The sequence below is a fragment of the Peromyscus eremicus genome, chromosome 3 (genome assembly GCF_949786415.1).
Source record: "Peromyscus eremicus chromosome 3, PerEre_H2_v1, whole genome shotgun sequence".
NCBI lineage: Eukaryota > Metazoa > Chordata > Mammalia > Rodentia > Cricetidae > Peromyscus > Peromyscus eremicus.
Genome location: NC_081418.1, coordinates 138,167,635 through 138,194,239, shown reverse-complemented (window position 1 = coordinate 138,194,239; position 26,605 = coordinate 138,167,635). Strand labels below are relative to the sequence as shown.

Sequence of the window (26,605 nt, the reverse complement as noted above, 5' to 3'; positions counted from 1 at the left end):
AGAGCCCATTCACCCTGACTGGCCTCACCCCTGTTGGCTCACTTCACACGTAACACATCTGGGTGTTCCTGAACTCCACACTGGCAGGAGGAATGGTAGCCAGGCTGGCGCGAGCTGCCAGGGAAGAGCAGGTTGCCTAACTCTAGTCCAGCTGGTCGATGCCCCCATCAGAAGTAATGTTATAAGAAAGAAGAGGTAACCCTGCACCCTCAAGCAGTCGAGTGAGGCTGCAGAGGACAGAAAGCCTTAGCCATTCTGGCCAGGTTGCTTGGTGCTCCCACAGGAGCCACCTAGACATCTGACCCCCTTTCTGCAGACAACATCCCAGACCATTGTGTCCAACAGGAGAGATGCTTGCTGCTGGTGACTGTTCACACAGAGCTTTGCTGCTGGGCTCCCCCTGGGTTCAGAAGGTGCCCAGAAGAGTGAAATAGTGCAGTTTCTGTAAAGGAGCCACACTCCAGATCTCAGACTTATCACCTCTAGGGTGGGGGTAAGTGAACATGAAGTCCTCCTAGGTAGAATTACTGTCCCCCTCACTGCACAGCCACGGCCAGCTGTGTCCATCTGTGCCTCCATGGTAATGAATAACTTCCTGTCCTAACTAGATTTTGTGCTGTCCAGAGGGCAGACTATGTTTCTTAAAGGGCTCCCTCTTGGGACTCAGAATAGAGGGTTGAGGGTTCCAGGGTAGACCCCTACCCCTTGGAAGGTCATGGATTCGTCCATCTAGCCATCTCTATGGAGTGCCTTTTAGAAGCTGAGCTCCTTGTTGGGTGCTGGGGTTACAGAGCCTGGTAAAATTTTGCTCCCGCACTAGGGATTCAGCCACACAAAGGAACGACTTGGTCTCTGTCCCCCCTCCCCCCATCCCCTCGCTCCCCACCTCCAGTCTTTTATTTCTCGTTATTTGCAAACTGTGGTGGCCCCAGGTCAGCAATGCAGACTTCTGCACAAGCCCAGGGGAGGCTGTCTTTATTGCAATGCTTTACAAGAGGACCAAGGGGTGTTTCGGATGTTCCCCTGGCAGGCACATTTTCTTTTCTGGGACCTCGGGCTCCAAGAGAACCCAGTTGTGACCACTGCTACCTTGCTCAGCTGCTGGCATAAGCAGTGTCCCACTCGAACCACCTGCCCCTTGCAGCCCTCGGCGTCCCACTCAGGAACGCAGAGGCGGGGGCTCGCGCAGCTGCAGGAGTCTCTCGGAGCCGCGCTTGCGTGTGCGCGGGGAGGGGGCGGGGAGGGCGGCGCGCCCCGCGGAGGCCTAGGGGCGCTTTCCTACACCTTGCGTCTCTGCTGCGGTCCCTCTGTCTGTGCGCGGTAGCCATTCTCACGTGTGCAAAAGCGTGGTGTGTGTGTGTGTGTGTGTGTGTGTGTGTGTGTAAGTAAAGGTACAGCTTGAGACCATGAGACCATGTTGTGCCCCAGGCTGGACAGGCCCGATGTTCTTAGGGGGCGGCCAGCCTGGTAGTGACCGCGTTTCTTTCCCTTCCAGCCTTTCTCCCCAGACCTATCTTCTGGCTTTCTTGGATCCTTGGTACCTCTAGCTGTCCCCTTCTTCTCGCCATCCTTGCTAGGGCAAAAGAAACCAGTGCTTTCCCATGGAGGTGCTGCTTCATTCCCAATCACTGAGCCCTTGACATTTAGAAGGGCTCTGGGCACACTGGTTTAGGCACACAGCAGACCGCTAATCCTATTAAAGATATTGTGTCATGGGGAGGGGGGTAGCCAGGCAGGCCTTGAGCCCATTGGTCGGATGCAAAGCAGGGGGCGGGGCCCAGAGCCAGGGGGAAGGGGCTCTAGGCGATTTCAGAGTCGAGAGTCAGGGCTGGGATTTCGCCGGGCAAGCCCAGCGGTTGCAGCTGCGGCGGATCCGAGGCTCTGCCCGTGGTGCACCCGGGCAGCCTAGGGCCGTCAGCGGCTCCGCAAAGTCGCGGAGCAAGGGAGGCCGAGAGCCCGCAAAGTGGTGGGGCTCCGGGCTGGGTCTGGGCTAGAAGAGGCGTGCCTGCGGAGCCTGGATCCCGGCGCCCTTCGGCCTCGAGTGCAGCGACCGGTTGACGGTGCAGCCGCCTGGGGAAGAGCAGTCAAATTGCAGCCTCCCCAAAGAAGCTTAGTTACGCAGGCGAACCGGCGGCTCCCTGAAGCGTGCTTAGAGCCGTGTCGCAGAGCCCTCCCGGGCCAGCGGGCTAAGGCTGGGATCCCGGCGCCGTCCCAGAGGCAGTGGACCCCTGGCAGCGGGTTGCTCCGCTAGTGCTCTCCGGTGCAGAGAAGGGGCGTGCAAAGCTCTAACGGTCGGCCCGCTCAGAACCCGTGCCCGACCCGGGTGCCCCCTCTGTCCCACTCTGGGAGCAATGCCCCCCGCCCCTCGTGCCCCCCGGGAACGACGCGAGCATGGAGAAGTCGAGTAGTGAGGATTCTTCGATCCACCGGAGTCCATCTTTGGACAGCAAGGACTCGGACTTTGCCAAGCCGTCCACCTCTGGCCGCCCGTTCGGCCGTGGCTTCACGGCTGGCGCCTTCTACGGCACCGCGGGTTCTCGGGGTCAGAGCCACACCGAGGCCGGCGTTAAGACTGACAAGTACAATGCGCCCAAAGGCAGCAAGTACGTGGTGTTTTACCTGGACCTGTCCTTTGTGTTCCTCCTAGAATTTAAGAAGTGCAACATGGCCAGGGGCTGCCTCTGCTGCTTGAAGTACATGATGTTCCTCTTCAATTTGATATTCTGGGTAAGTCCTTAAGGTTGAGTCTTCAGTCGTTCCCTCTCCTTGCTTTTCACACTGTGAATACCCTCTTCCTCCTCCTTGCTGCATCGTTCCCTTCTCTACTCAAAGGTAAGTGCTTTAAAAAAAATCGCATGCCTCCTTTAGCGTCTTTCTCTTCGTTTTCCCCTTCTCACCTATGGCTGAATGGAGGCTCCAACTTGTCGGTCTTCCGGGAGAGACATGGTCTGCTCCCAGGAAGCCGGCAAAGTTTGCCACTGCCTCCTTCCCCACCGTCGGAAAGCCACGCTGAAGTACCTGCACCAGGGAACCTGCGTCAGTGGGTGTGGGTCAGACTTGGAGCAGCTGTGCTGCTGTGCTGGTGGGAGACACGGGGAGGATGGTTTCCGAGGAGTTTCTTCTGTTGCTCCTGAATGCAGGAGAACAGTCTGCAGCATTGTGGGAGTGGGATGGAGGGTGTGGAGGTCACAGCCTCCAGCACATTTCAGTGGCTCCCAGGAAAAGGAAGAGGCAATGATATGGGATGGGGGACTGGCTCTTGCTTTTGAGGGATTGCCATGGACTGGGCAGCCAGCAGCCTGGCCACACTTTCCCAGGCTCCAGGAGGCCCCAAGACGAGAAAGGACAAAGGGAGACAGGCAGTGGTGACCCCGTCCTTGATGAGAGATAATTATTTTTTCTAGAGAAAGTGTCTATGGATGTGCTTGGCTTAGAAATACCCCCTGTCTGATGTGTGATACTGGGGACCAAGCATGCACAAGAAGTATTAGTAACAAACTGGATGAAAACTTCTTAAATTCGTATTGGATTCTTTCATCCTTACTACTGCCTCTGTCTTTCTTCACCAGAGCTCAGACTGCTCAGCACAGATGTTTGGCTCATCCCCAGGCTCTGTCCTGGCCACTGGCTGGAGGCTGTCAGCTGCCATGCATGGTCCAGGAGGAGCCTAGGGGCAGGAGAAAGACATCCCCGGTGAGGTTGGGTAGCAGTGTGCAGCTTCTGTGGAGTGACAGACCCACTTTAAGAAAAACTTTTGTGTATGTGTGTGTGTGTGTGTGTGGGGCAACTTTTCTGGAGAAGTGGAAGCTCTAGGCTGTGAAGGAAGAATCGTGAGTCTTGTCTGGTTTCCATTCTTCGTTAGATTCTTGTGTGACCTTGAGTGACTCACTGTGCCCCTTCAGGTTGGGGCTTCTTCTCCAGTCCAGGCTGTTAGGATGGTCTTCACGGTCCTTTCACGGTCCTTACTGCCTTAGCCATGTCATATCCTGGGGGTGTCACCTAGCTGATCCCCTCAGTGCATCTGTTTCTTTTCCTGAGAGCTTGGTCTGAGATGAGGTGGGTTCTTCTAGATATTTCCATAGTCTGGGAGTGGGGTGGGGAGGACTTTGGTGATTAGTGTTACCTGTCACGTGGTTGGGGTTTCAGGAACGAACGCTGGGGCAGATAGTCTCATTCTCTTTCTGGTGACGAGAACCATTGGAATGTTAAGAATGACTCTCGTCGCTGGCTTGTGGGCCGGTGCCTTCTGCTCTTTCTCGTCTTTGCCAGGATCTGTGTCAGCCAAGTACTTGTGTTTCCTTGGTGTCCTGGTCCACACGAATGCTGAAGGTCCACCTTCTCTTTGCTCTCTCATAGTTTCAGGATACCCTTTGGTTTGCCCCACTGCACATGTATTAATGATATGAAGACTCTGTGGGCGTGGATGCTTAGTGCCTTTTGACCATTGAGTGACTCCCACTCAGCAGCCGGGGCTCCTGGCCACCTTCACCTCGCCGCCTGCTGGCCGCAGTTGGTATAACTGCTTGTGATGCCTTCAGAATGATTCTAGCCTGGTTTGAGGGTGTGGGGGCTGTGGGCAGGCTAGGGTCTGTGTCACAAACATATCAGGGACCTGTAATATGTTTGTAAGCAACCAAATGGAGTGAATCTCAGGAGTGGCTCTCAGCATGGTGTTACGTGGTTGGGATCCCCAAGTCCCAAGTAATGGGGAAGAGAAGTTAGGTATCAGAGCTGCCAATAATAGAGGCTCTTCTAGCACCTTAAGCTGTTGTGTGAGGAGTGATTCTATCTTTTCTACAAGTGTGGCAGCAGTTCCTCTCTAAGCCAGTTTGTTGATGCGCCTGCCCTTTCTAGTGTAGTTAGAAGTTAGAGATCTTGCTGCCTGGTCTAATTAGAACGCTTCCCTGGCGGAAAGAGATGCACTATCCCACTCCTCGACTTTCTAATTGCTTAGTATTTTCAGAATTCCTATGACAAACCATAAGCTAGGGTGAGTGAGTTTCAAAGACACTTTTTTTTTTTAATGCCACTACCATGAGAGATACTGAAATAGACTACAGATTTTAGGAAAGATGGGGGATTTAGCAGAAGAGGAGTGGACAGTTAGCAGTGTGTTTGCCAGTGGTTTCTGGGAATCTGGGGATGGTAGGTCACCATGCTGCACTCAGGTGAGGACTTTCTCCAGGCAGATGCTCCTCAGCTCAGTGTAGGGGTGGAGCAGAGGAAGGTGTTAAATGAGAGGATTCAGCATGGCGGGCAGCTGTGGCAAGGTTCCCGGAAGGTCTCTGCTGCTGCTCTCACGCACACTGAGTGGGGGACACGGGAGGACAGTGGAGTGAGGGAGAGTCAACTCAGCCCACTGAGGCCAGGAAGCAGAGTGACTTAGCCATCACTTGTTTTAGTGGCTCAAAAGCCCCAGAGAGGCTCCCCCCGCTGCCCCTCCCCCCCCCGGACTAGAGTTGAACTTGAGACCCACAGTCAGTAGAACACTTCTCATGGATCGGATCCTATCCGGTAGTCCCTAGACACAGTGCCACACCCCTATATGATGGAGCCTCTGGAGGAGTCCTGGTTCAGTGCAGTTCTTATGGGCTTGAACTGCAGCCCCCTTGGCTGACCTCACCACTGGGTGGAGCTTTGAGGGCAGTGGTATTGGTGGGGGTCCTGTGATGTCACTGGGCGTAGGACGGAGGCGGGGCTGTGCTGCTCATGCTACTTACTAAGAAAAGGGCAGGTGCCTCCAGGGCTGCTGGGTGCCTGCCTGCTGGTGGGGGTCCAGGTCTGTTCCTGGTATGCTGGCTTCAGCCAGACAGTTCTAGCCTGGTAGGCGGCCCAGTGCACCATGGGAGCCTGGGGCATCAGGAGGGCTGCTTGTCTGAGGACCTGACATAGATGGAGAGAATAAAGGAGGGGAGTATGTAGCCATCGCCTCCTCTTGGCCCCTTCCACACACACCCCCATCCTGATTCTCAGAGCCACAGAGAATTCTGGCTTCTTGATGGACAGAAATAGGAAGGCTGTAGTCCACAAAATTTCTCTCAGCCCATGTACCTCTGGGTCCAGTCAGGGGTGCCTAGGAGAATATGCCAGAGAGTGGGGGGAAGGGGAGGGGAGGGGAGAACAAATACCAGAGTGGGCAAGAGGGATCTCTGCATGCTGTGGCTAGCATATCCAGATCCCAGCCCAGTCCCTCCTAACCCGAATCCAGTTGCTGTCTGAGGTGGAGGGACTGGGGCAGATGGGCACCCTAATTGCCACTCAGGATAAGTCACTTTTTATACTTGCCAGCAGAGGTGTCCTATCACTTTAAATCATGGCTGGCAGAGCAGTGACACTCTGGCCCCTTTGGAAGCCTGTTCCTTGTGGATTGCTCCTTTTATGAAGGCCAATTAGTAGCAGAGGAGACCGTCTGGAGCGTGCCAGCTAGAGCAAGGGAAAGGTAGACATGGAGCTGTCACAGGCCAGTGCCAGGTGGGGTTCCTGATTAATTGCCCTGAGGTCGGGCTCCTCTTGCTTGCTGTCTTTGGGAGCTGTTGTCCAGGGCAGTCCTCTCTACTGCCTTAGCTGCTTACATTCCATACCAGCATGGCCTCTGTGGGCTCTAGACTAAGGTCTGTGCACAGTGAATGTAAGGAGAGCTATAGTGCTAGGGAGAATCTGTAGGGTACCTTCTGCTTTGAGGGATCTTAGGAAGAAGTTCAGGTTGGGACTTGGCCTCACCTGGTCTCTTTCTGCAGGAGAGTCAGGTGATGCAGGCAGCACAGGGAGAGACATTTAGGGATTTCCCATAGTGCTTGGGAGTGAGGGATGATTCCCCAGGAGGCTGCTACAAGCAGATCTTTCGGAGGTGGGGTGGGGCTACGTCTGTCTGCTGGGGTCGAGAAGCAAGATGAAGGGTCTAGCCGATATACCCCTAGACACCCTTGGAACGTGGCCGTGAGAGAATGCCAGCTCCGTGTTCGTTTCCAAAGCATTAAAAATTAAACTTCCTGGTCTTAATATCTATTTTTAAACCATGTCAGAGCCAGCAATTGCTGTCAATCAAGAGGGACTGGGGAGGAGGAGGGAAGAGATAGAAAAAGTCCCCGATGAGATGGAAAGAACTGCTGGGACCTGCAGGCTTACCCAGCACAGCCAGGCCGGCCCTATCCTGGGTAACACTCCGGCGGCTTCTACCTCGTGTGCTTGGCTGCCCTTGGCTGAACTTGGCAGCGGGCTCTCTATGGCTTAGGAGGGTATTGGGTCCCAGTTGAGTCCATTCACTCACTCCATAACTATTTGCTGAATGCCCGCTCCATGCACAGGAGCCTCCAGTTGGTAAGGACAGGGCAGATCAGTTTTCGCAGGCCAGGAAGTCATGGAATCAAGAGGTCATTTGTCCTGTCCCGCATACAGCATTTGAACCCAGTGCTGCCAAGGGTAGCGTCTGTGTAGGTGAGGGCCGCCTGCTTCCCCAACATTTTAGGGTGGGCAACTGCAGGCCTGGAACCAGCATCCTGGCTTGACTTGGCCTTTCCCTTCCCTGCCCCCACACGGCTGTACTCTAATTCCCCTTCTCTGAAATGTTTCTCGTATCAGAAAGAAAGAGAATTTAAAAAGAGCTTCAGGCATTCCTCCTCCCCACTTAGTTTGTAAAATACCACCAGTGAATCGTGAGTTTTTCTGTTCCCTTCTATTGAAAGGACAGATAGATGCCCTGTGGCCTGTGGACACGGTGTGCATTTATTGAGTACTTGTAAGCCATGCTGTTGAGCTGCTCAGAGTTCCATGGAGTCAGACACCATGTGAGGACAGTAGGCACTCAATAGAGCTATTTAGTAGAGCAATATGGCTTAGTGGAGACCAGCTACAAAGATGTCAAAGCTGAGCAAGTTGCACTTGGATTTTGAGGCACGGATAGGAGCTTGATGATCAGGTGAGGCTGGGATCCAGGCAAAGGAGAAGGGTAGGGTGAGAGAGACTATGTTGATGCTCTTCAGCCTGTCTCTTGGTTTTTCTGATGGTGACCACCATAGCGGTTCTTGCTGTGTCACTTGGCTACAGGCTGCTGTGGTGAGTAATCTGGCTTTAGAGCCATGCTTTGTCCCCCCCCACCCTGCCCCCCCTTCCCTCTGTGATGTGCCTGCTTGTTTGGTTCCAGTGAGGAAGCTTTGAAGCCAGGCTAAACCCATCGGGCAGAGCTAAGTCTCCTGAGCCAGCTTTGCCCCGCTCACGTTTGAAAGCTAATCTGCCTACAGAAGTGGTGGGGGCTTGGCAGGGGGCACTCCTGGCAGGAGCGTTAAAAATGGCATCCTGACCCGCCCGTGAGATCTGCAGCCAGGGAAGAACACAGGTCGAGGTCTGCCTTCTAGGTCCTGCTCTCTGTCTGGAGAGCTGTAGACTTCAGAGGAGATCCCGACGCCCGCTTCTGTGGGGTCTGCTCTCCCTTCAGCTGTCTTTGCAGCCTGTCAGGAGAGCTGGAGAGGTCCTGGGGGTGCAGTGGGTTAGGGTGGTATGTGTGCTGCTTCAGGCTTGCTCTCCAGCACTGGGGGCTTTCACATCAGGGCCCTTGCAGGGGGCGCTGTTTTGGTGGCTCCAGGTGATGGATGTCTGTCCAAGGAGAAGACAGTCAGGGTTTCTGTCTTCAGGGACTTTTCATCTGCTGTAGGGATCCTTGTAAAAGTGTATTCAGATTGACCAGGTAGCTTTCCGCATGGACAGGTTCCATCTCCCCTCTTTCCCTGTGCTCCCATAACCTACTGAGACAGTCTCTAGGACTGAGGCTTTTGTTGGAAAGGGGTGTGTGTGTGTGTGTGTGTGTGTGTGTGTGTGTGTTTGACTATTCTTGAGTGTGGAGGTCAGAGATAGAGTTCAGGTATCTTCCTCCATTACACTAGCTTATGTTTTTGAGACAGGGTCTTACTACCATTCAGCCTGAAGGGCACTGCTTTGGTTCGACTGTCTGTACAGTGAGCCCCTGGGATCCGTCTGTCTCTGTAACCCTATCTCCGGAGTTACAGGGGCAAGCCACAACATCTGGCTTTTGACATGGGCTTTTGGCATCTGAACTTAAGTCCTCGTGTTTCTGCAGCAAGCGCTTTGCGCACTGAGCCATCCCCTATCCCTTTAAACTTTAGAGGGAATTATCCTGACTATGTATTTTCAATATTCAATATTATGAGCCTGACAATTTCCCACCAGTAACAGAGTGTTTGTTTAGCATGCACAAGACCTTGGATTTAATCTCCAGCACCACAAAAACAAAACAAAACAAAAAACAAAATTAAAATGCAAGATGTTTTGTGATCCACTCTTATTGGTAAGCTTGCCTCTGTTTTTTGACTTAGCGGTCATCTGTATCATAACTGTTTCAGTGTGGTTGTTCCTCTTTTGTGAGCATTCCTGTGTAAGTCTCCTGTAGGAGTTTCTCTAGGCCACAGCAACACATGTATGCACTGTGACGTAGTGGCCATAGCAGATTGCTGTGAAGGTGTTTCACTGGTAGACATTTCCATAGACTACACTTGGAGAAGCACTCCTCTAGATACCCAGTCAGGGGCCTCGCTGCTGGGCTGGTGGCGATGGGCTTGTGGCACCACAGAAGTTATTTTCCAGGGTAGGTGCATCCATTGATGTTCCCATTGGTGCTCCACTGAAAATGGGCAATTCCCCAGTACTGTGGGTGTGAGATGCTGCATTGCAATGCCCTTGCTTTGCACTTCTGATACCAGTAGACATCTTTTCACATGTTAATTAGCCATTCTCTCCACTGGAGTGGGTGCCCAGTTGTGTATTTGGTCCGTTTTTCTATTGATTTGTTTGCTTTTTTTCTGTTACTTTCTAGTTTTATGTTTTGGGTATGACTTTGTTGTTAGTTGACTCTATCCCCAACACCATTTATAGCTTCCAATTTGAAGTTTTGTTTGTTGTTACTCCCTTCCTGGAGTCTTTTGATAAACAGAAATACAACTTTACCAGTTTCTTTTCTCAGATTGGACTTGTTCTATTAAAAAGTATGTATTTCATGGTATCCTTACATCCTGGTAATTGTCCAATGCTTGCCACAACACAGGCTCTCGGGAACTGTTGGCTGAAAAGTAAGGAGGAGGCTTTAGATTTCTCAAAGTTTGTATGATTGTATTTAAGTCCTTAATACATCTGGAATTATTATTTGTGTGTGACATGGACAGAACTCTTCTTTTCTTTTCCTCTTGTGTATTCTAGCTTCATTGACTGGATACCTTCCCGCCACAGATGCACGGCACCGCCTATGATTTTGTCCGTGCCTGTGTCTTTTTTGTGTTTCCACAGCTCTGTAAGTCTCCATGGCAAGGCAGACTTCTTGGTTTTCAAGAGTGTTTGGCTGTTTTGGCCCCTTGTTCTCCTGTGTAAAGTCTGGAATCAGTTTAAATAGTTTTTACCCAAAGTCAGTCAGCGACCCTCCTCGCCCCACACTGTGTGGCATTTTAATTAGCTGGTCTTTAATTGAGCCTGTTTATCAACTCAGGAGGAATTCCATCTCTGTGTATATTTGTGAATGTAAATTGTGTTCAAGTATTCAATCCATGAGTATTTTGTATCTCTTTACGCATTTAGTCCTCTTTAATAGCCCATGTTACTTTGTAATATTTGAAGGTCTTACCCACCATTTGTTAGGCAGCGACTTCTGGTCTTTTCTCCACTTTGCCGACTCCCCAGGTTTACCTGTGCTGTGTACATACGGGAGACAGAGAGAACCCACAGCCAGCCCTCAGCATGGTGTGGTGATGGAGGGTGCTACCAGTACTTATGGGACATTCCCTGGGCACGTCATCTGCTCCAGTACCTAATGGAAATATGCAGGGCTATCTTATTTTGCCTCGGAGGAGATGGAGGCGTGAGGAGGGATTTTGCCCTGGGTCACAAGGCTACGAAATGGTAGAGCTGAGATGTGAACTCAGTCAATTGAACCCTGATGCCCACATTCTTTCTCTGACCTTGTTGGAGAAGCCTGCTCCACCTCCCGTCCCCAGTCAGGTTTCAGCTGTGCTTTTCTGGGATCTGGGCTTGGCACTGGGTAGCCCTGTGGTAACAGGCGGTTTGCACACATGTGGTAGGATTCCGCTGACAGATTGTGCTCTCCTTCTCCCAGCCACAGCTCCAAGAAGTGGGTTAGAAAATGCCACCTGTGACCTTTAGGGGCTTTTCCAGTTCAGTAGGTAGTCAGCTGTATGTAGTGTAAGCTTCATGAGATACTTTGTGCTTCCTTATAATAATGTTCAAAACTGAATACTTGTGCCTCCCAACAACACAAGCACGCCACTCTCTTACCTCATTCCAGCAGGATTTACTGTCAGAACCATACAGTTTTTACTCTTGTATTTTTACCTTGTACCCGCTCTGCTGGCGTCTACCTTCTTGTCTTTTCAAGAGAAACACCTTTGTCTTGCTTGCTCATAGCATGTGCTCAGTACATATGTGTTGGTTCATAGCTGGACAGCGAGCTACATAGTGGTGTTCGGCAAGGGGCAGGGCCTGCTATGGGTTGCAACCTTTAACCAGCTATTCAGACTCATCAGAGGAGAGATTCTGGCTGTGGGTGAGACTACTCTGGCCTCAAACTGGAATAACCCTTTAGCCAACAGGATCCCTGCAGACATCCATACTCCTTGTATGGCAAGCCCATTTGGGTCCTGTCCTCCAGAGATTTTCCTGTATATTCTATCCAGCCATATACAGCATTCCTTTTGGGTTCTGGAAAGTACTACTGCCTCCATGCACTTCGTTTCCAGAGCTATCGACTGTAGTGGGCTGGTCGCTGGGATGACTGTCTGCCTTAAAATCTGGTTTTGAGGGCCTTTGGTGCAGGTCCTGAGCCTCACTGCATGGTGATTGCTGAGGACATGGGGCAGCTGCTTTCTATTCTCTGCCCCAGTGTCCTTTTTGTGGGGGTTAAAATTAAGTACAAAGGCCAGATCATGATTCTGGTCAGGTTAAGAGTTGGGCAAAACTTTCAGATAAGGAATTAAGATCAGACTTACCTTTACATAGACAGGAGCCAGGCGGAGGCTGAATTCTGTATTTCTGTGGGTCAGATTCTGTATGTGAGGGGCACCCCTAGGTCAGCAAAGACCCCAAACACAGTTCTGCTTGGTTGTATGGCAGCGTGGCTCCTTGTGCCCAACCCATCTCCATGTGGCCTGTCCTTAAGTGGGCCTGGGTGGGTGGTATGTTCTCTGGCCTGCCGTTCATCTTCCTTGGTAGGAGCCATATAGTCTCAGAGTAGATTTTATATTTGTAGGCAAAGCCACTGAATGTCTAAAGACGGTACCAGCAGCGTGGGGTTCTAAGAGCTCTCACCCAAGTTTCTCATCTGCTATTTTCTCATCCTTTTCTTCGTGGGGTGGGAGCCTTTTTTATAAGGCCACTAATCCTATTCCTGAGGGGTCCATCCTCATGGCCTAGTCACCCCCTAAAGGAATGGCCTTCTTACGCTCTCACATTGGGGTTAGGATTTCAACCCATGAATTTTGAGGGGGAAACAAAAATTCAGTCCAAAGCCTTGTCTATGTATAAATATGTGTGCATATACATACATGTTGTATATATACTTGGGTGTAAAACAGTTGACACTTTCACTGTGTATGTATGCATATATATGTAAATCTCTCTTATATAAGTTACATGTTTCTCATGATTTACCCCATGAATATGTGGCTCTTGGGCATAAGCTGCCATTTTCTAAGTGTCTGCTTATGTAGATGTACTCTAGATGAATCTAGGGCTCTTAAATTGCCATACGCTCTCTTTAGGAAAACACCCCTGATTGACACTTCTAAGAGCAAATCCCAGTGGTGCTGTTCAGCGTCCAGGGTGGGGTGCAGAACATTTGGCAGTCTCTTTGGTTTTTCTGGCCCAACCTCTTTTCTTTTTGGGATCAGCACCTCATTTTCCTTTCTAGGGATCTTCCTTAGTCTGTGAGGGTGCAGTAGTTCACAGGTCCAGAAGGAAAGCTTAGCCACAGGCCATGGTGGTTGGGAGCCAGGGCTGCCTTGGAAATCTGGGTATCAGGGTACTGATGTGTTGACCCCTCGACACTGTTGGATGGGTGCATTCCTGCTGTTTTGTGTTTCCTTGTCAGGAGTCAGCTTTCCAGGAGACGGTCTAGTACAGCCATGTGCTCAGCCTTAGCACACTTGAACAGAGTGCCTTGATTGGTTGGACAATACCTTCCACGCTGTGGAGGAGGTGAATTCCTCAAAGGAGATTGATGGTGTGGACACCAAGAAAAGGGAGAGGAAAGTTGGCCAGCCAAGCAGCAGATGCCAGCTGCAGTGATTTACCCCTGCATGGCATGTTACCCTGGGCTGCCAGGACCTGTGCGTCCCTGAGATCTGTCTTTCCTATCTCCTCTCTGAGTATCTAGGAGTGGAGAGGGAGGCTGGGACCCAGGAGGGAGAGCAGTGACTACTAGCTGTTATCATCTGGGCCTCCCTGTCTGTCCCTGGGTGGGAGACGGCTCTAGTATTCACTCCCACTTGTGTTTGTTGCTCTGCTGGGATGTGCATGTTGTCAGAGTTCCACAGAGGAAGGTATTTCCAGGACCTCTCAAACTAGGACCTTTTGGGGGCGATTCCTTATAAACCACAATTACAGATCCTGGGATCTCAACCCCCTCTCCACGTTCCTGGTGTCCAGCCCCAGGTCTGCTCACTGACGGGACTCACTGGGGTCCTCTTCAGGGCGCTGCTTCCCTTCAGACCTGCCCTGGGGTCCCTCAGCATGCCTTACCGCTGAGCTTTACAGTCCCGGGAGCGTGCTTGGTGATGGAACAGTGAGTCCTGATGGATGCTGTGGCACAGCAAGGCCTGGGGACTGCAGGGGACACGAGACCTCAATTTGTTGTTGCCCTGGAGCTTGCACTCCATTTGGGAGGACCCACCCATCTTTACCTAATTAGCCAGGAAGGCAGTGTGGCCCACCAGAAAAAGCCAGTGCCTGTAGTCTGTCAGATGAGGCTGCACCTCCTCTGGAGATCCAGAACCTCTGTTCCTCTTCCCTGTTTGTGACCCGAGTCTTGTCTAAGTTCCCATGTGCTGCATTGCATACATAGAAGGTACTCATCACTCTGCGTATTACTGCACAACCCATGTGATTCCTTACTTGTTGCGGCTTCCAAGAAGCTCAGTGGTTATTTCCTTTGGTCAGGATTACCTTGTTAATTTTTCTGTCGTGATGGCTCTTTGTATCTGGGTCTCTAAAAATCATTTTTGGAAGTGAGGGCAAACCTACCAAAGGCTGGTGGCAGGACAGCAGGAAAGCCTACGTGTGAGAGAAGTGTCCCTGGGGAGCAGCCATGTCTTGGGGTGGGGCCAGATGGTCCGAGCTTGGCAGAGTTGTGGGACTTAGCCCCGTGGAGGCAAGAAGAGGCAGCCTTCTGGGCATAGGGGGGAGGGAAGTCTGAAATCAGCAGGGTGAGGCCAGATGCCCTGTGTGTGACTTCCCACTGACGGCTGTCACGAACGCAAGACCTGATGCATAAGGGACTGCTGAGAAGTGAGTGGAGCAGAGAAGGACATGCATGTGTGATGAGCACCCTGCACTGGTGCTCTGCTCTTGCTTATCCTGGAGGTCAGAGTGCATGTCTGAGCACCAGCTGCTGCCCCTGCCCATTGACAGGCACAGGCTTTGTGTAGGAGGTCTGCTCAGCAGATGTTCAAGGGCGGAGAGAGAGGGTCCCAGGATCTGGAGGAGCACAGAGTGGGAAATAGCAGAAGGGAAATAGGACGAGGCCCACAGGTGAGGGGACTGTGAATGGGCAGAACCAGTGGGGTCGTGGCAGTATGGCAGGCAGAAAAATCAGGCCCGCGAGGAAGCCAGGGAAGGGTGAATGCAAAGGTGTGTGCAAGGATGCTCAGGATGGCTGGTTGGAGAAGATCCTTTCAGGTGAAGAAGACACTTGGAAATCCTGTGGGAATGGCTCTGTTGCTGGGGGGTGGGGGTGGGTCGGGGGAGCATGGTGACTGGTTAGGTGCTGGACAGGGGAGCTTGCTCCTCAGGAAAGCACAATGGTGTGAGGCTCTTGTGCCTTTGGCTTGCCATAGGAGGCCAGGTACATCCTGAAGCCTGGCTCTGCCCCCTTCTGCTCAAGGGAACTAGTTCATGCTTGTGGCAGAAGCCCATCGGACCCAAATCAGAGCGACAGCTTGTCAGGCTGATGAGCCCGAGCTCCACAGCAGCTCTGTGATGTCCAAACCATTTAGGACAGCCTGCATGACTGGTCCCTAGTGTCTGGAGGGAGGCCTGAGTGGGAAATCAGGGGCCTTCAGGAGCTAGGAGGAGGGCGGGGGAGGAAGGTAGATGCCAGGAGGGGATAGCTACAAGGTGCTTCATTTGTTACCATTTAAGGCAGGCATAGAGAGACAACCGCCCTCCTCTCCCTCCCTTCTTCCTCTTCCCTCCTCAGCCTACCCCGCTGAGGGCCCCCTGTCTCAGCCTCCTGCTGAGAGGAGGGGGGTCTATGTGAAAAGTGCATTTTTTCCCAGAAGGTGGTGGAGGGTCTGAATCAGAGCCGTGGGAGGAATATTGACGAGATTCTCAGCCTTGCTGGTTCCTTCTCTTTTCTCCGAAATGGCAATAACTCTCAACCTGTTGGGGTGGGTGGGGCAGGGTGGGGCTGAGCAACTGCCCAGCAGCCTAGGAGGTTCTGGTCCCCAGCCATTAATCAGCGGTTCGTTCACTGTCAGAAGAGCAGGGGCTCTCTGTCATACAAGATGCATCCAGGTAACTTGTGGGGAGGAGCTGGGATTAGTGCAGACACCTGTTTTCGTCTCCTAAGTGTGTTGCTAGCTGGCTGTGTGGCCCAAGGTGAGTCCTCCCCCCCCCCCCCCCCCCCCCGGGCCTCACTTTCCTCACGTGGGAAGCACTAGATTTGGACAGTCAGGGGTAGGGTCCCTGCCTCAGGCTCTGATGTTCTGTACGTGTTGTGCACGTAGCACTTGGTTCTTCTCATCTCAGAGGAGCCTCAGCTGGGTCATGGACCAGGGTGGTCCTTCATCTCTCACATGTAGTAAAGCCGGAGCCCAGGGCGAGGGGACAGGCCGTTAGACAGGCCGGTGACGCGGCGTCTGCATAGGATAACCCATTGCCTGGGAGTCAGAAAGCTGACCCAGATTCTTGCTATGCCAGGAGCTCACAGTGCAGGGGGAACAGCTGCTCTGATGCTGGCCTAGGTCAGAAACAGGAGCTCCCACGCTCCATCGTGACAGGTCCCTGTGGGCTTAGAGAGAGAGAATTGTCCCTCTACCCCAGTTCCCTCTGCAGAGTAGGAAGGAAAGGAAGTTTGTCTGTAAGAGATGGGGACTCCGCCTCCAGGCTGAGTGGGTTTTACCCTGCCCCCATGCCTGGGAGGGCTGTCACACCAATGGAGCAGGTAATGAGGGGGCGGGCTGTTTTATTAAGCACCCTTACTAGGAGAGACACTCGCGTTTGACACAGGAACTGTGGCGGCTCCTTCCTATTGTTAGAAGCAGTAATTGCAATTGTTCTAATTCCTCCCTCTAGCAGTCATCATTAGGAAGGGCTTTCTCCTCCTCCCAGCTTCCCTCAACCCCCCAAATGATAAGTGTCTCCTTTTGTCTTTTGTCCCTTGCACGCCTGGCCTCCACGGCTCAGCCTCTTCAAACTGCCCATGGCTATCTAGGGTAGCCTGATACCCAGCCTTCTCTTTCTTCTTCTTCTTCTATAATGAAATGGCTCTGGCTTGCCCTTCCAGCTGCTACCCAGTTTTCCCACCAAACAAACCCCCACCAAACACATGGCTCAAAGCCAGGGCTCCTCCATATGTGTGTATCACAGCGTGCATATGCCAGTCAGAGGACAACTTGCAGGGGCGCCCCCTCCCCTTTATGTGGGTTCTGGGAATTGAACTCAGGTCGTCAGTCTTGGCAGCAAGTGACTTTACCAGCTGACTGATCTTTGCAGGTCCACATGGTTGCTTCTTGACTATGAATTTGAGAGTCTGTCATGATCTCTCAGTGTAAGGGGATGCTATCCTCACAACAGCTTGTCGCCATTGCTGGCCAGATCTCCCTCTCCCCCTCAAAGCCCCGCCTCTGCCCTCCTTTTCACTTTGCCATAGGAACATGGGTGTGCGAGAGAGCCTTAGGCAGGGGTGGGAATGCAGGCTTCCCCTCCAGCTCTGCCTTTGCTTCCCTGGGAGGAGTTGTGACTTCAGTCTCACCTGTGTGAAATGAAACTCGAACTGTACTCCCTGCCTACCCAACCCGGGAGAACCGTGAGGAGGTCACAGTGGAATGATGTTCATGAAGGTTCTCTGAACTCCGCAGATGACTTTGCTGATTACGTTAGGAGCGTGATTTTGTTGTCTAATGTCCTGTGCTGTGCCTGTTGTCAGCTTTCTTCCTTACCACATCGGAGTTTGTCCCATGGGACAGTTCTCCACCTGGCCACCAATGGAAGCCTGTGGTTGACTGAGCTATGAGTGTGACTCCTGCTGTTACTGGATTCAGTAACAGACTTGGCTGCTTGTCACTTAGAGGCTAGCATCTGAGAACCGATTGATAGGAAGGTGTTCTGCTTTGCTTCTGTTACTGTGATAAGACTCTGACCAAAAGCATCTTGCAGAGGAAAGGGTTTATTTGGCTTACACTTCCCAGGCCACTGTCCATCGTTGAAGGAAGCCAGGTCAGGAACCGAAGCCGAGGCCACAGAGGACTGTTACTTACTGGCTTATGGTCAGCCAGCTTTCTTACACAGCCCAGCCCACCTCTCTAGGGATGATGCCACCCACAGTGGGCTGGGCCCTTCCACATCAACGATCAGTTAAGACCACCTTTCTCACAGACATGGTCACAGGCCAGTCTGATCTGGGTAATTGCTCACTTGAGGTTCCCAGGTGACTCTAGATTGTGTCAAGTTGACAATAAAAAACAACCAGAACAAAAGGAATCTGGTTTATTTAAGGACTGACATCTTAGAAGATGGAGGGGCTATTGATCCATTTTTGGGGGTCTCAGGGTACCGAGGAGTTTTCTGGTGACTGAAAGAGGAGCAGGGCAGAACAGCTGTGTGCAGAGCAAGGTATCAATCATCCAGGGTGCATGTCTCTTTATTTTTATTTTGGTTGGAACATCATAATTTACCTTGACCTCCAAGAGTAGTTCTTATATTTTCTGAAAACAGATATATTACTTTTCTGCAAATTTGAGCCCCACATCCATTTACATGTTTTGTGTTGGTTGAAAAACGGAACTGCAGACTAAGGGAGAACATTACAAAGGGCACCAGATGTTGTGGGTTCTGTAAATCTAAAGGAAGATTGTTTAGCAGTTAGCTACTTAATTAAGTGAGAATTCACTTTGGAATTTCAAAAGCAAAGTGGAAAGGAGACAAGTGAAAGTGACCTCATCCTGGTCACCCCCCTCAAAGGGTCAGCTACTGTTCAGCTGTATTTGTGGGACCCAAGATGTTTGATACCTTCGGGAGTCTCTCTTCCCCATTACCTCCAGCTGCCCTCAGCAATCTTCCAGCAGAGGGGAGGAGTGTGAGCCATCAAGGTGTGAATTCTGCTGGGACTCATCAGTCTGGCTGGTGTATTCAGGCTCATTCCTCTGGGCTGAGACTTTACTAGATGGCCATGGGAAACCCTGTGTCCCAAGCCACCAAGGGGAAGCTGTGTTTCCAGGGGCTGGCCTCCATTCCTTCCTAGACAGAGAAGTGACTTCAATCAATGGCTAAAGGTTGTGTGTGTGGATTTCCCACCCCAACTGCAGCCCTAGGCTGATCACCCAGCCCTGGTGTCTGGTGCTCTGATTGACAGGCACTGGAGCAAATTTGCTAGCTTGGGTTTATCTGCCCTGAGGGGATACTGGAGCCAGGCGGATCGTCTGTAGCTGGATTCTGCTTTAACCATCTGATGTGGCTGGCTGTAGGGTCTGTAAGCCGGAATCTACCCCTGTCACTATGGATCCACATCTCCTTTCCTTCCCTCAGAGACCATCCACCCCAGGCAATCTCCAGTCAGATTGATGATAGGGAGCCTGTCTGGAAGCAGTGCTGTCTGGAGGGTTAGGAGATCCTTTCTCGCTTCAGTCCTTTCCTCCTTATGGATTTCAGGGTTGCCAGTTCTCCTTGGGTAGTTTCCTTGGGACAAACAACCTTATTTGGCTTTTAGAGAAACTGAGTTACAGAGAGGGAAAGGGACATGTCATTGTTCAGGTCACAATATCACAGCATCTACTTGTCTAGGTGGATGCCACAGGGCCCAGGATCATTATGGTGGTCACAGAAGCTCATTAAGGTAGTCATCAGGGGATTCTGGCTTCCAGAACCAGCCATGTGGGTTCCTCAGAGGGTTTAGCCACTACCTTCCCTTTTTACCAAGAAAAATTTAGAGACTGGTTTCATACTTCAAGTGAGTTCTTTCAAGGGTCCCATAGATGGGAATCTCTGTCCCCAGGCTTTGATCTTAGTTTATAAGTTCCCTTTGTGGAGGGCCAGGCCAGGATACTATCCTGCAGAAACTGAGCTCTCTGAATGACCTCTGCACTGTGGGGGAAGGGCTAGCAGGGGAGGGAGCTGGACTGCAAGGTGGAGAACGTCTCAGCATAGCCTTGCTGTTTTGTTACTTGCTGTGTATTTTTCTCTTCCAATGGTTCTTTAAATTTTGTCATTATCATGTGTATTAGTTACTTTTCTCTTACTGTGATAAAACACCATGGCCAAGGCAATTTGTAGAAGAAAGTGTTTGGGCTTGTAGTTCCAGAGGGTTAGAGTCCATGATGGTGGACAGAGGCCTGGTGGCAGGAGCAGGAAGTTGAGGGCTCACATCTTGAACCACAAGCATCAGGGGTGGGGGATGGGAGGAGAAGAAAGAAGAAGGAGGAAGGGGAAAAAGTGAGATGGAAGGAGGAGGAAGGGGAAAAAAGAGAGGAAGGGCGTAGGTGGGGGGTTTTGTCGGGACTGCTGGTCAGCTGTGTCCTGCCAGTCCGCTCCCCAATAACCACACAGAGACTTATTATTATAAATGCTCAGCTGATAGCTTAGGCTTGTTACTAACTAGCTCTTACAACTTAAATTAACCCACATTTCTTATGTACACTCTACCACGTGGTGATAGCTTTTTTCAACACAGCATATTCATCTCCTGCTTCCTCTGTGTCTCCTGGCATCTCTACCTTTCTTCTTTCCGGTGTTCTCTCAGTCTGGCTCTTCTGCCTAACCTCTTCCTGCTTAGCTGTTGGCCAGTTAGCTCTTTTATTAAACCAATGATAGCAACACATCTTCACAGTGTTCCATAGCAGGAAGGGGAGGAAGGAGAGATGCACTAGAGTGTTTAAACTCTTAAGTTCCACCCCCAGTGATACACTCCCTCCAGCAAGGCCACACTCCTAAACTTACCCAAACAGCCTCACCAACTGTGGGGCCATTCAAGTGCTCAAGATTTGGGGGGGACATCTGTCATTCACACCAACATACTATGTATGTATGTATGTATGATGAATGTTTGCGTGAGTATAGGGGTATGTGTGCCATGAAGGGCTGGTTCTGTCCTCCTTTAGATGGGGTTCTGGAGACTAACTTAGGTGCTCAGGCCTTCACCGCAAGTGCTTTTACCTGCCAAGTCAACAAGCCAGCCCTGGCATTTTCCTTTCATTTCTTATGTTCCATACTTTGTGTTTCTGTCTTGGGATTCTCTTTTCCTGGCTGTGTTTAAGAATTGTACTTTGTGGGGTTCCCTGGGGGCTGATCTCTGGCCTTGGACACTAGGGACAAAGCATGAAAGCATCTCGGGGTCCCCCATGATGGTGAAGAGCTGGCATTGTAGGGAACTGTAAGCTGTTCTTCACTTCCCACACTCATTGTTTTTGTAACCCTGGAAACTCCGTTGAGAAAGACCTTGCCCAATGTGGCCATGAACAAGAGAGTGCTGTGAGGTAGTGTGGTGGTTTGAGGGGGTGGAGCCTTGTGGGAGGTCTATAGGTAACTAAGGGAACTATTTTAGAATGAAGGTAGGTGTTGTGGGGCCACAGAGGGCTCTCATTGTCTCATTAACCTCTGAGTCTCTGTGCCTTCCTGTTTGGGGATGTGAACTTCTTCCCCTATGAACTCTCTCTGTTGTGATCTCACAACCATGAAGACTTCACCAGAGCCTAGCCCTTGTTTCTTCAGCACTGTAAACTCAATGAACTTCTTCTTTTCATAAAGTCAGCCTACATGAGTGCAGTGGTTTGAAAGAAAATGGCCCCCAAAGGGAATGGCACTACTAGGAGGCGTGGCCTTGTTGGAATAGGTGTGGTCTTGTTGGAGAAAGTGTGTCACTTTGAGATCTCATATATGCTCAAGCCATGCCCAGTGTCTCAGACCACTTCCTGTTGCCTGCAAGTCAAGAGTAGGACCCTCACTCAGCTCTGTCTCCAGCACCATATCTGCCTGCACACCACCATGTTACACCATGATGTTAATGGACTAAAACTCTGAAAATGTAAGTCACCTAAATTAAATATTTTTCCTTTATAAGAGTTCCTGTGGTCATGGTGTCTCTCTTCACAGCAATTGAAACCCTAACTAAGGACAGTGAAGTATTTTGTTACAGTAATGGAAAAGGGATTAATGGAGTTCTTAATTCTTTTTATTTTTTAAAGATTTGTTTTTAATTATGAATGTGTGTCTGCATGTGGGTTTGTATACATGAGTGCAGGTGGAAGCCACAGGTATCAGATCCCCCTGGAGCTGGAGCAGTTTTAAGCTGCCCAGTGTGAGTACTGGGAACCAAACTCAGGTCCTTTGCAAGAGCAGGAGGTACCTTTAACCACTGACCCATTTCTTTGGCTCAATTTGTTTAGTTCTCAAGAGCCTTGACTTTCTCATCTGAAAAATTGAATGCTATGGACCGGTACTTTCTAGGCTAGTCTGAGGAGTAACTGAAGTACTGTATGAAGAGGCTTTGACTCAGTGGGACCTGGCAGATGTGTTGGGTTCTGGATTTTGCAAATGATAACTGATGGACAGGTAGCATGGCCATGTTCCCTGGCAGGACGGCATTGGGAACATATGTTCAGACTTCCGGTGTGGGTGCATGCTTTCGCTCTCAGCTTCCGCTTCCTCAGTCAGGCCCTCCTGTTCTCTGGACTTTGTTGTGGTGGTCTCTGGGCAGAAAGGGTTTACTTATCTTTCTCCAGGCTAGGGAGTGGGACAGGAGATAGGTGGGGCATGAGCTAGGAGATCACAGCCTGTGAAAAAGACACCATGGCAATAAGAAAAGAGGAGTCAAAGGCGGGTGTTCTGTAATTTTTAGGATCAGTGGTTCCCAACCTTCCTAACGCTGTGGCCCTTTAATACAGTTCCCCATGTTGTGGTGACCCCCAACCATAAATTATTTTTGTTGCTACTTCATAAGTATAATTTTGCTACTGTTAGGAATCGTAATATAAATATCTGATATGTGGGATATGTGATATGCAACTTCTGTGGAAGGGCCATTTAACCCCCTCTCAGGGGTTGTGACCCACAGGTTGAGAATCACTGTTTTAGGATGCTTTCTAGGGCTGGGTGTTTAAACTAGATTGGGAATTTCTTGCTGAGATCTTTCTAGAGAAGAGCCAACATTAGCCCCATCTCCAGGGGCCTGAGCAGGATGAGTGAGGCTGTGAAGGGCCCCAACTTCCCTACTTGAGCTTTTAAGGCCACCCCGTGGAATAAGTGGCCATCTCCCTGCCCTTGTCAAAGATGGAGTGGAAGGCAAAGGCAAGACCTGGGGACAGAAAAGAGGGGTACAGGGGAGGGAGAGGGTGAAGGCAGAGTAGAAGGGACAAGGCCACAGGTTGAGCTCATGGGGTGACCCTTGCCGCAGGTAACTGGCAATGGTACCTCAGTCTGCCAGGTTGGTGCCTCGGGCTTCTCTTCTCCCTGCCTGTGGTGATTAAGACATCACCAGCTGCTGTGTTCACAGCTCTGCTGCCAATAACAGATGCATCTGGCTGGAATCTGGGTCATTAAAAAAAATACCCTGATATCTCTCTTCCTCCTTCACTGCCTCCCCCCAAGTCCAGACCCTGGCCCAGAGCTGGAGTCCCCAAAAGAGGAGGTCAGGAGGTGGAGAGAGCCTGGTGGGCCTGTGGGCTGTCAGGGCCACTCAGCTAGCCAGATGGCTGTTCTTGCTGGATGTCTGATTATTGTTGTGTCTGCAGCGTTGTGCAGTGAAGGCCTTAATGAAGAGTGATGTGCCAGGGCTCTTCCCTCCTGTCCTGGCCTGGGGAGGCTGGACAGTATAGCATCTGAGACAGCATGTATGAGTATGGGCAGGTGAGCAACAGATTTGGCTTATACACCAATGGTTGTGAGAGAGCAGAGGTACTGAATCTCCTGAGAGTCTGTTTCCTCTTGTGAGCAATGACGATGGTGTGCAGCTTTCCTGTGGGCTGTGGGTGGCCATGCATGCAGGAGATATTCCAGCATGACACTTTACAGCGGGTAGCTGTCTCATTTGTTGTTGTGATGAGTTTGTCCCTGTTGAATATATCTTGTAAGGGAGCTATTTACAATTGGCCACCATGCCATCTCCACTCAGCCACTGTATTCATTGTGTTGGTTGCTTGTCTGAGACCAGACATGGGGCCAGAGGATGCCATTGGGGGGAAAGCAAATCTAGCCAAGGTGGCAGCTCTCTAATACCATGATCCTTTGAAGGCTCTGGAGATCTGGTTGTATATCTTCCTCTGGGCCTTGGGGACGAGGAGGGAGGAGTGGAAGGAAGATGAATGGAATGATAAAGAAGGGAATAGATAAGATTACAGAAAGGGACTCACAGCAGCCACCACCTAAGACGCTTGCCTGTGTGGGACCCTGCTCTAAGTTAACCATGCTGTCAGCCTTCCATACCTCTCACTACCTTATTTCATTTCTTGCCTGAGAACAGACCAGAGCATAAAGAACTCTATAGCAGTTAGCAAGACCCTGACCTCATCCTCTTTATCATCCATTGGGGGGTAGGGCACCTGGATGGTAGACTGCATGTCCCGTGGACGGAACCCTACAGCTGGGCCTCACCTCTTCAGTTTCTCTTGCAGGGAGGACATCATTGTTACCCAGGGGAGCCTTAGGGCTTCTCTGAGCATGGTCAGGAGATGCCCTCATGGATCCAGCTGAGCCTGGGCTGTTGGTTGGAAAGTGAGATAGGGCTGGGGGAGGTCTGCAGAAGGGTCAGTGGTATGTTTTCCTGGGGCTGCAAGGAGGAGTCAAGCCTACTGACTGGGGGCCATCTCAATATCATGGGAGAACTGCGTCCAGCAGAGAGGCCCAGGTGGAAAGGCAGTGTGTATTAGTTACCTTTCTGTTGCTGTAATAACACACTGTGACCAAGGCAACTTCTAGAAGGAAGGGTTTACTGGGGCTCATGGTTCCAGAGGGTGTAAGTGGTGGGCATGGAGACTGGACCAGGGAGCTGAGGGCTCCTGTCTTAAACAGCAAGCATGAAATGGAGAGTGAACTTGAAATGGTGTTGAGTCTTTAAACTCTCAAAACCAGCCTCCAGTAACATGCTTCCTTCAACAAGGCCATACCTCCTAAACCTCCCAAACAGTGCCATCAACTGGGGACCACATGTTCAAATGCCCAAGACTGTGGGGACACTGGTAATCCAAACTACCACACGAGGCCCAGAGTGGCTGCTCTTTCCAGATTCTCCCTTACAAAAGCCAGGGACCTGCCTATTACAGGCCTTGGTGGAGGAATGTGTTTTTGCCTAAGAGGTGAGTCTGCTTCTGGTGCCGTCCTTCAGATGTTGCTCTTTTTTGAAGATGTGGAAACATCCTTTGGATTACCTTTTTTCATGCCTTGTGACATGAAATCCCTGGAGACTCAGCGTCAGACTGACCTTTTGTGAGTCTGCTGACTCTTGGGGATGGAGGAGGGGAGAGGAGCAGAGAATGGGTTCACTACATGAGGACACAGCTGAGAGTCCCCGGCTCTTGGATGGTGGTTGATTGGTAGTACTATCCTTCTGCTGGTGTTACTCTCTAAGCTTCACATCCCACTGTTACTTGTTTCCCTTTCCCCCAATCATCCATCCATCCATCCACCCATCCACCCATCCATCTATCCACCCACTCATCTATGTATCTACCCACCCACCAGTCCATCCATCCACTCATCCCTCCATCCATCCATCCATCCATCCATCCACCTACCCACCCATTATTCATCCATATATCCATCTATCCATCCACTCATCCCTCGACCCATCCATCCATCTACCTACCCACCCATTATCCATCCATCCATCTATCTATCCATCCATCCATCCATCCATCCGTCCATCCATCCATCCAACTACCCATTCACTCATTCACTCTAGTCATTTTTACATACCTACTTAGGTTAGAAAAGATAAAACAAGCCTACAGCAGTCCTTGGCCTGTCGTGGCTGCTCTGCCTTCACATACTTATAGACTGTTTTGTGTTGAAGGTGCTATTACAGACGTCTGAACACTAATCAAAGCTTTCCTCTTGACGTCATAAGACTTACTGTTCAAGGGTAATTGAGCAAGTGTATATTGGAAAGGTGGTGATGGCTGCCTGGGGTGCTCAGCTGTGGATACATTACTTCCAAGCCAGGCAGAGTTCTATGTTGTCTTTTCTTTAAAATTCTCCAAATAAACCTTTGTTGGACTCTGAATGTGCTGATGGGCAGTGCTGAGCTTGGCCTTGCCAGGACACAGCAGGGAGGCACACCACACAGCAACCTGGGAGAGGTGAATGACTGGTGGTTTTCACTTCCTATGCACAGGGCTCTCTTCCATCTTAGTGAGGACTGCTGGGGCCTGGTGGGTCCTGGGGCAGAACTTGGATGTCCAGAGTTGGGAGCAGCCACTGGTACGTTGTCAGGTTGGATCCTGACAGCAGCAGAGGATTGTGGGTACTTTCAGGGCGTTTACCAATGCAGAACCAGGCCCTGGGCCTTCCCAGTACCAGGCCCTGGGCCTTCCCAGTGTCAGGCTAGTTGGCCATCCTGGCTTCAGGGAAATGCATCTAGATGAATGCACAGAGATCCTGGCCCTTAACCTCAGTCTGTTCCTAAAGCAGATAGCCTCTCTGGAGCTTGTGGTGGGAGGACAATAGATATTCCCCTCCTGTACCATCATGGTCCTTAGTAAGTATGAACCAGAGTCCAGGGTTCAGCAGACCTGGCCGCCCTGTTTTCCCCATGATTTGGCTTTCTCCTTAAATCATACCTGGTGCAGGGACACTGGACTCGTTGATCTTGCTTCATTGCCTCCCTGCAGGATTTATGCTTCAGGGGTGTGCGGGGTCTCAGTCACAGCTCTGGCTGTGTAGATATCCACGGTACCCAGGCAGAGGGGTAGAATGTGGGCAGGTTACAACTTGCAGGGGCCCAGTGCCCTGGGTGCCCTCCCCTGTCTATTAACTCTCCATTAACATGCGGCAGCAGTGTTGTTGCTAACAGTTTGATTTATGTCACTGAGGTTTTGCTTACAAATTAGAAGCTGCTATTGTGCTAAGTCGGCTTTCAAATCGATGTGGAGTAATTGCAGTACACGGGTAGCTGGGCGACGTTAACATGCGCTATCATCGTCATCCTTGGGACAAATATGACCAGTCACAGTGA

The 26,605-nt window shown here is 51.0% G+C and overlaps 1 protein-coding gene across 4 annotated transcripts in view; it reads left to right on the top strand.

Annotated features, from left to right (window-relative positions):
• The window catches only part of Tspan9 (tetraspanin 9), a 182,266-nt gene that overhangs the window by 106,870 nt on the left and 48,791 nt on the right, over nt 1-26,605 (top strand). For 3 of the 4 annotated variants that reach the window (XM_059258662.1, XM_059258663.1, XM_059258661.1), the window contains one exon: nt 2,648-2,727. In XM_059258662.1, the coding sequence (XP_059114645.1) occupies nt 2,665-2,727 (63 nt within the window). In that variant the 5' untranslated portion in view covers nt 2,648-2,664. Of the gene's footprint in view, nt 1-1,834; nt 2,728-26,605 lie in introns of those variants that run through there. The other variant, XM_059258660.1, reaches the window with a different exon arrangement.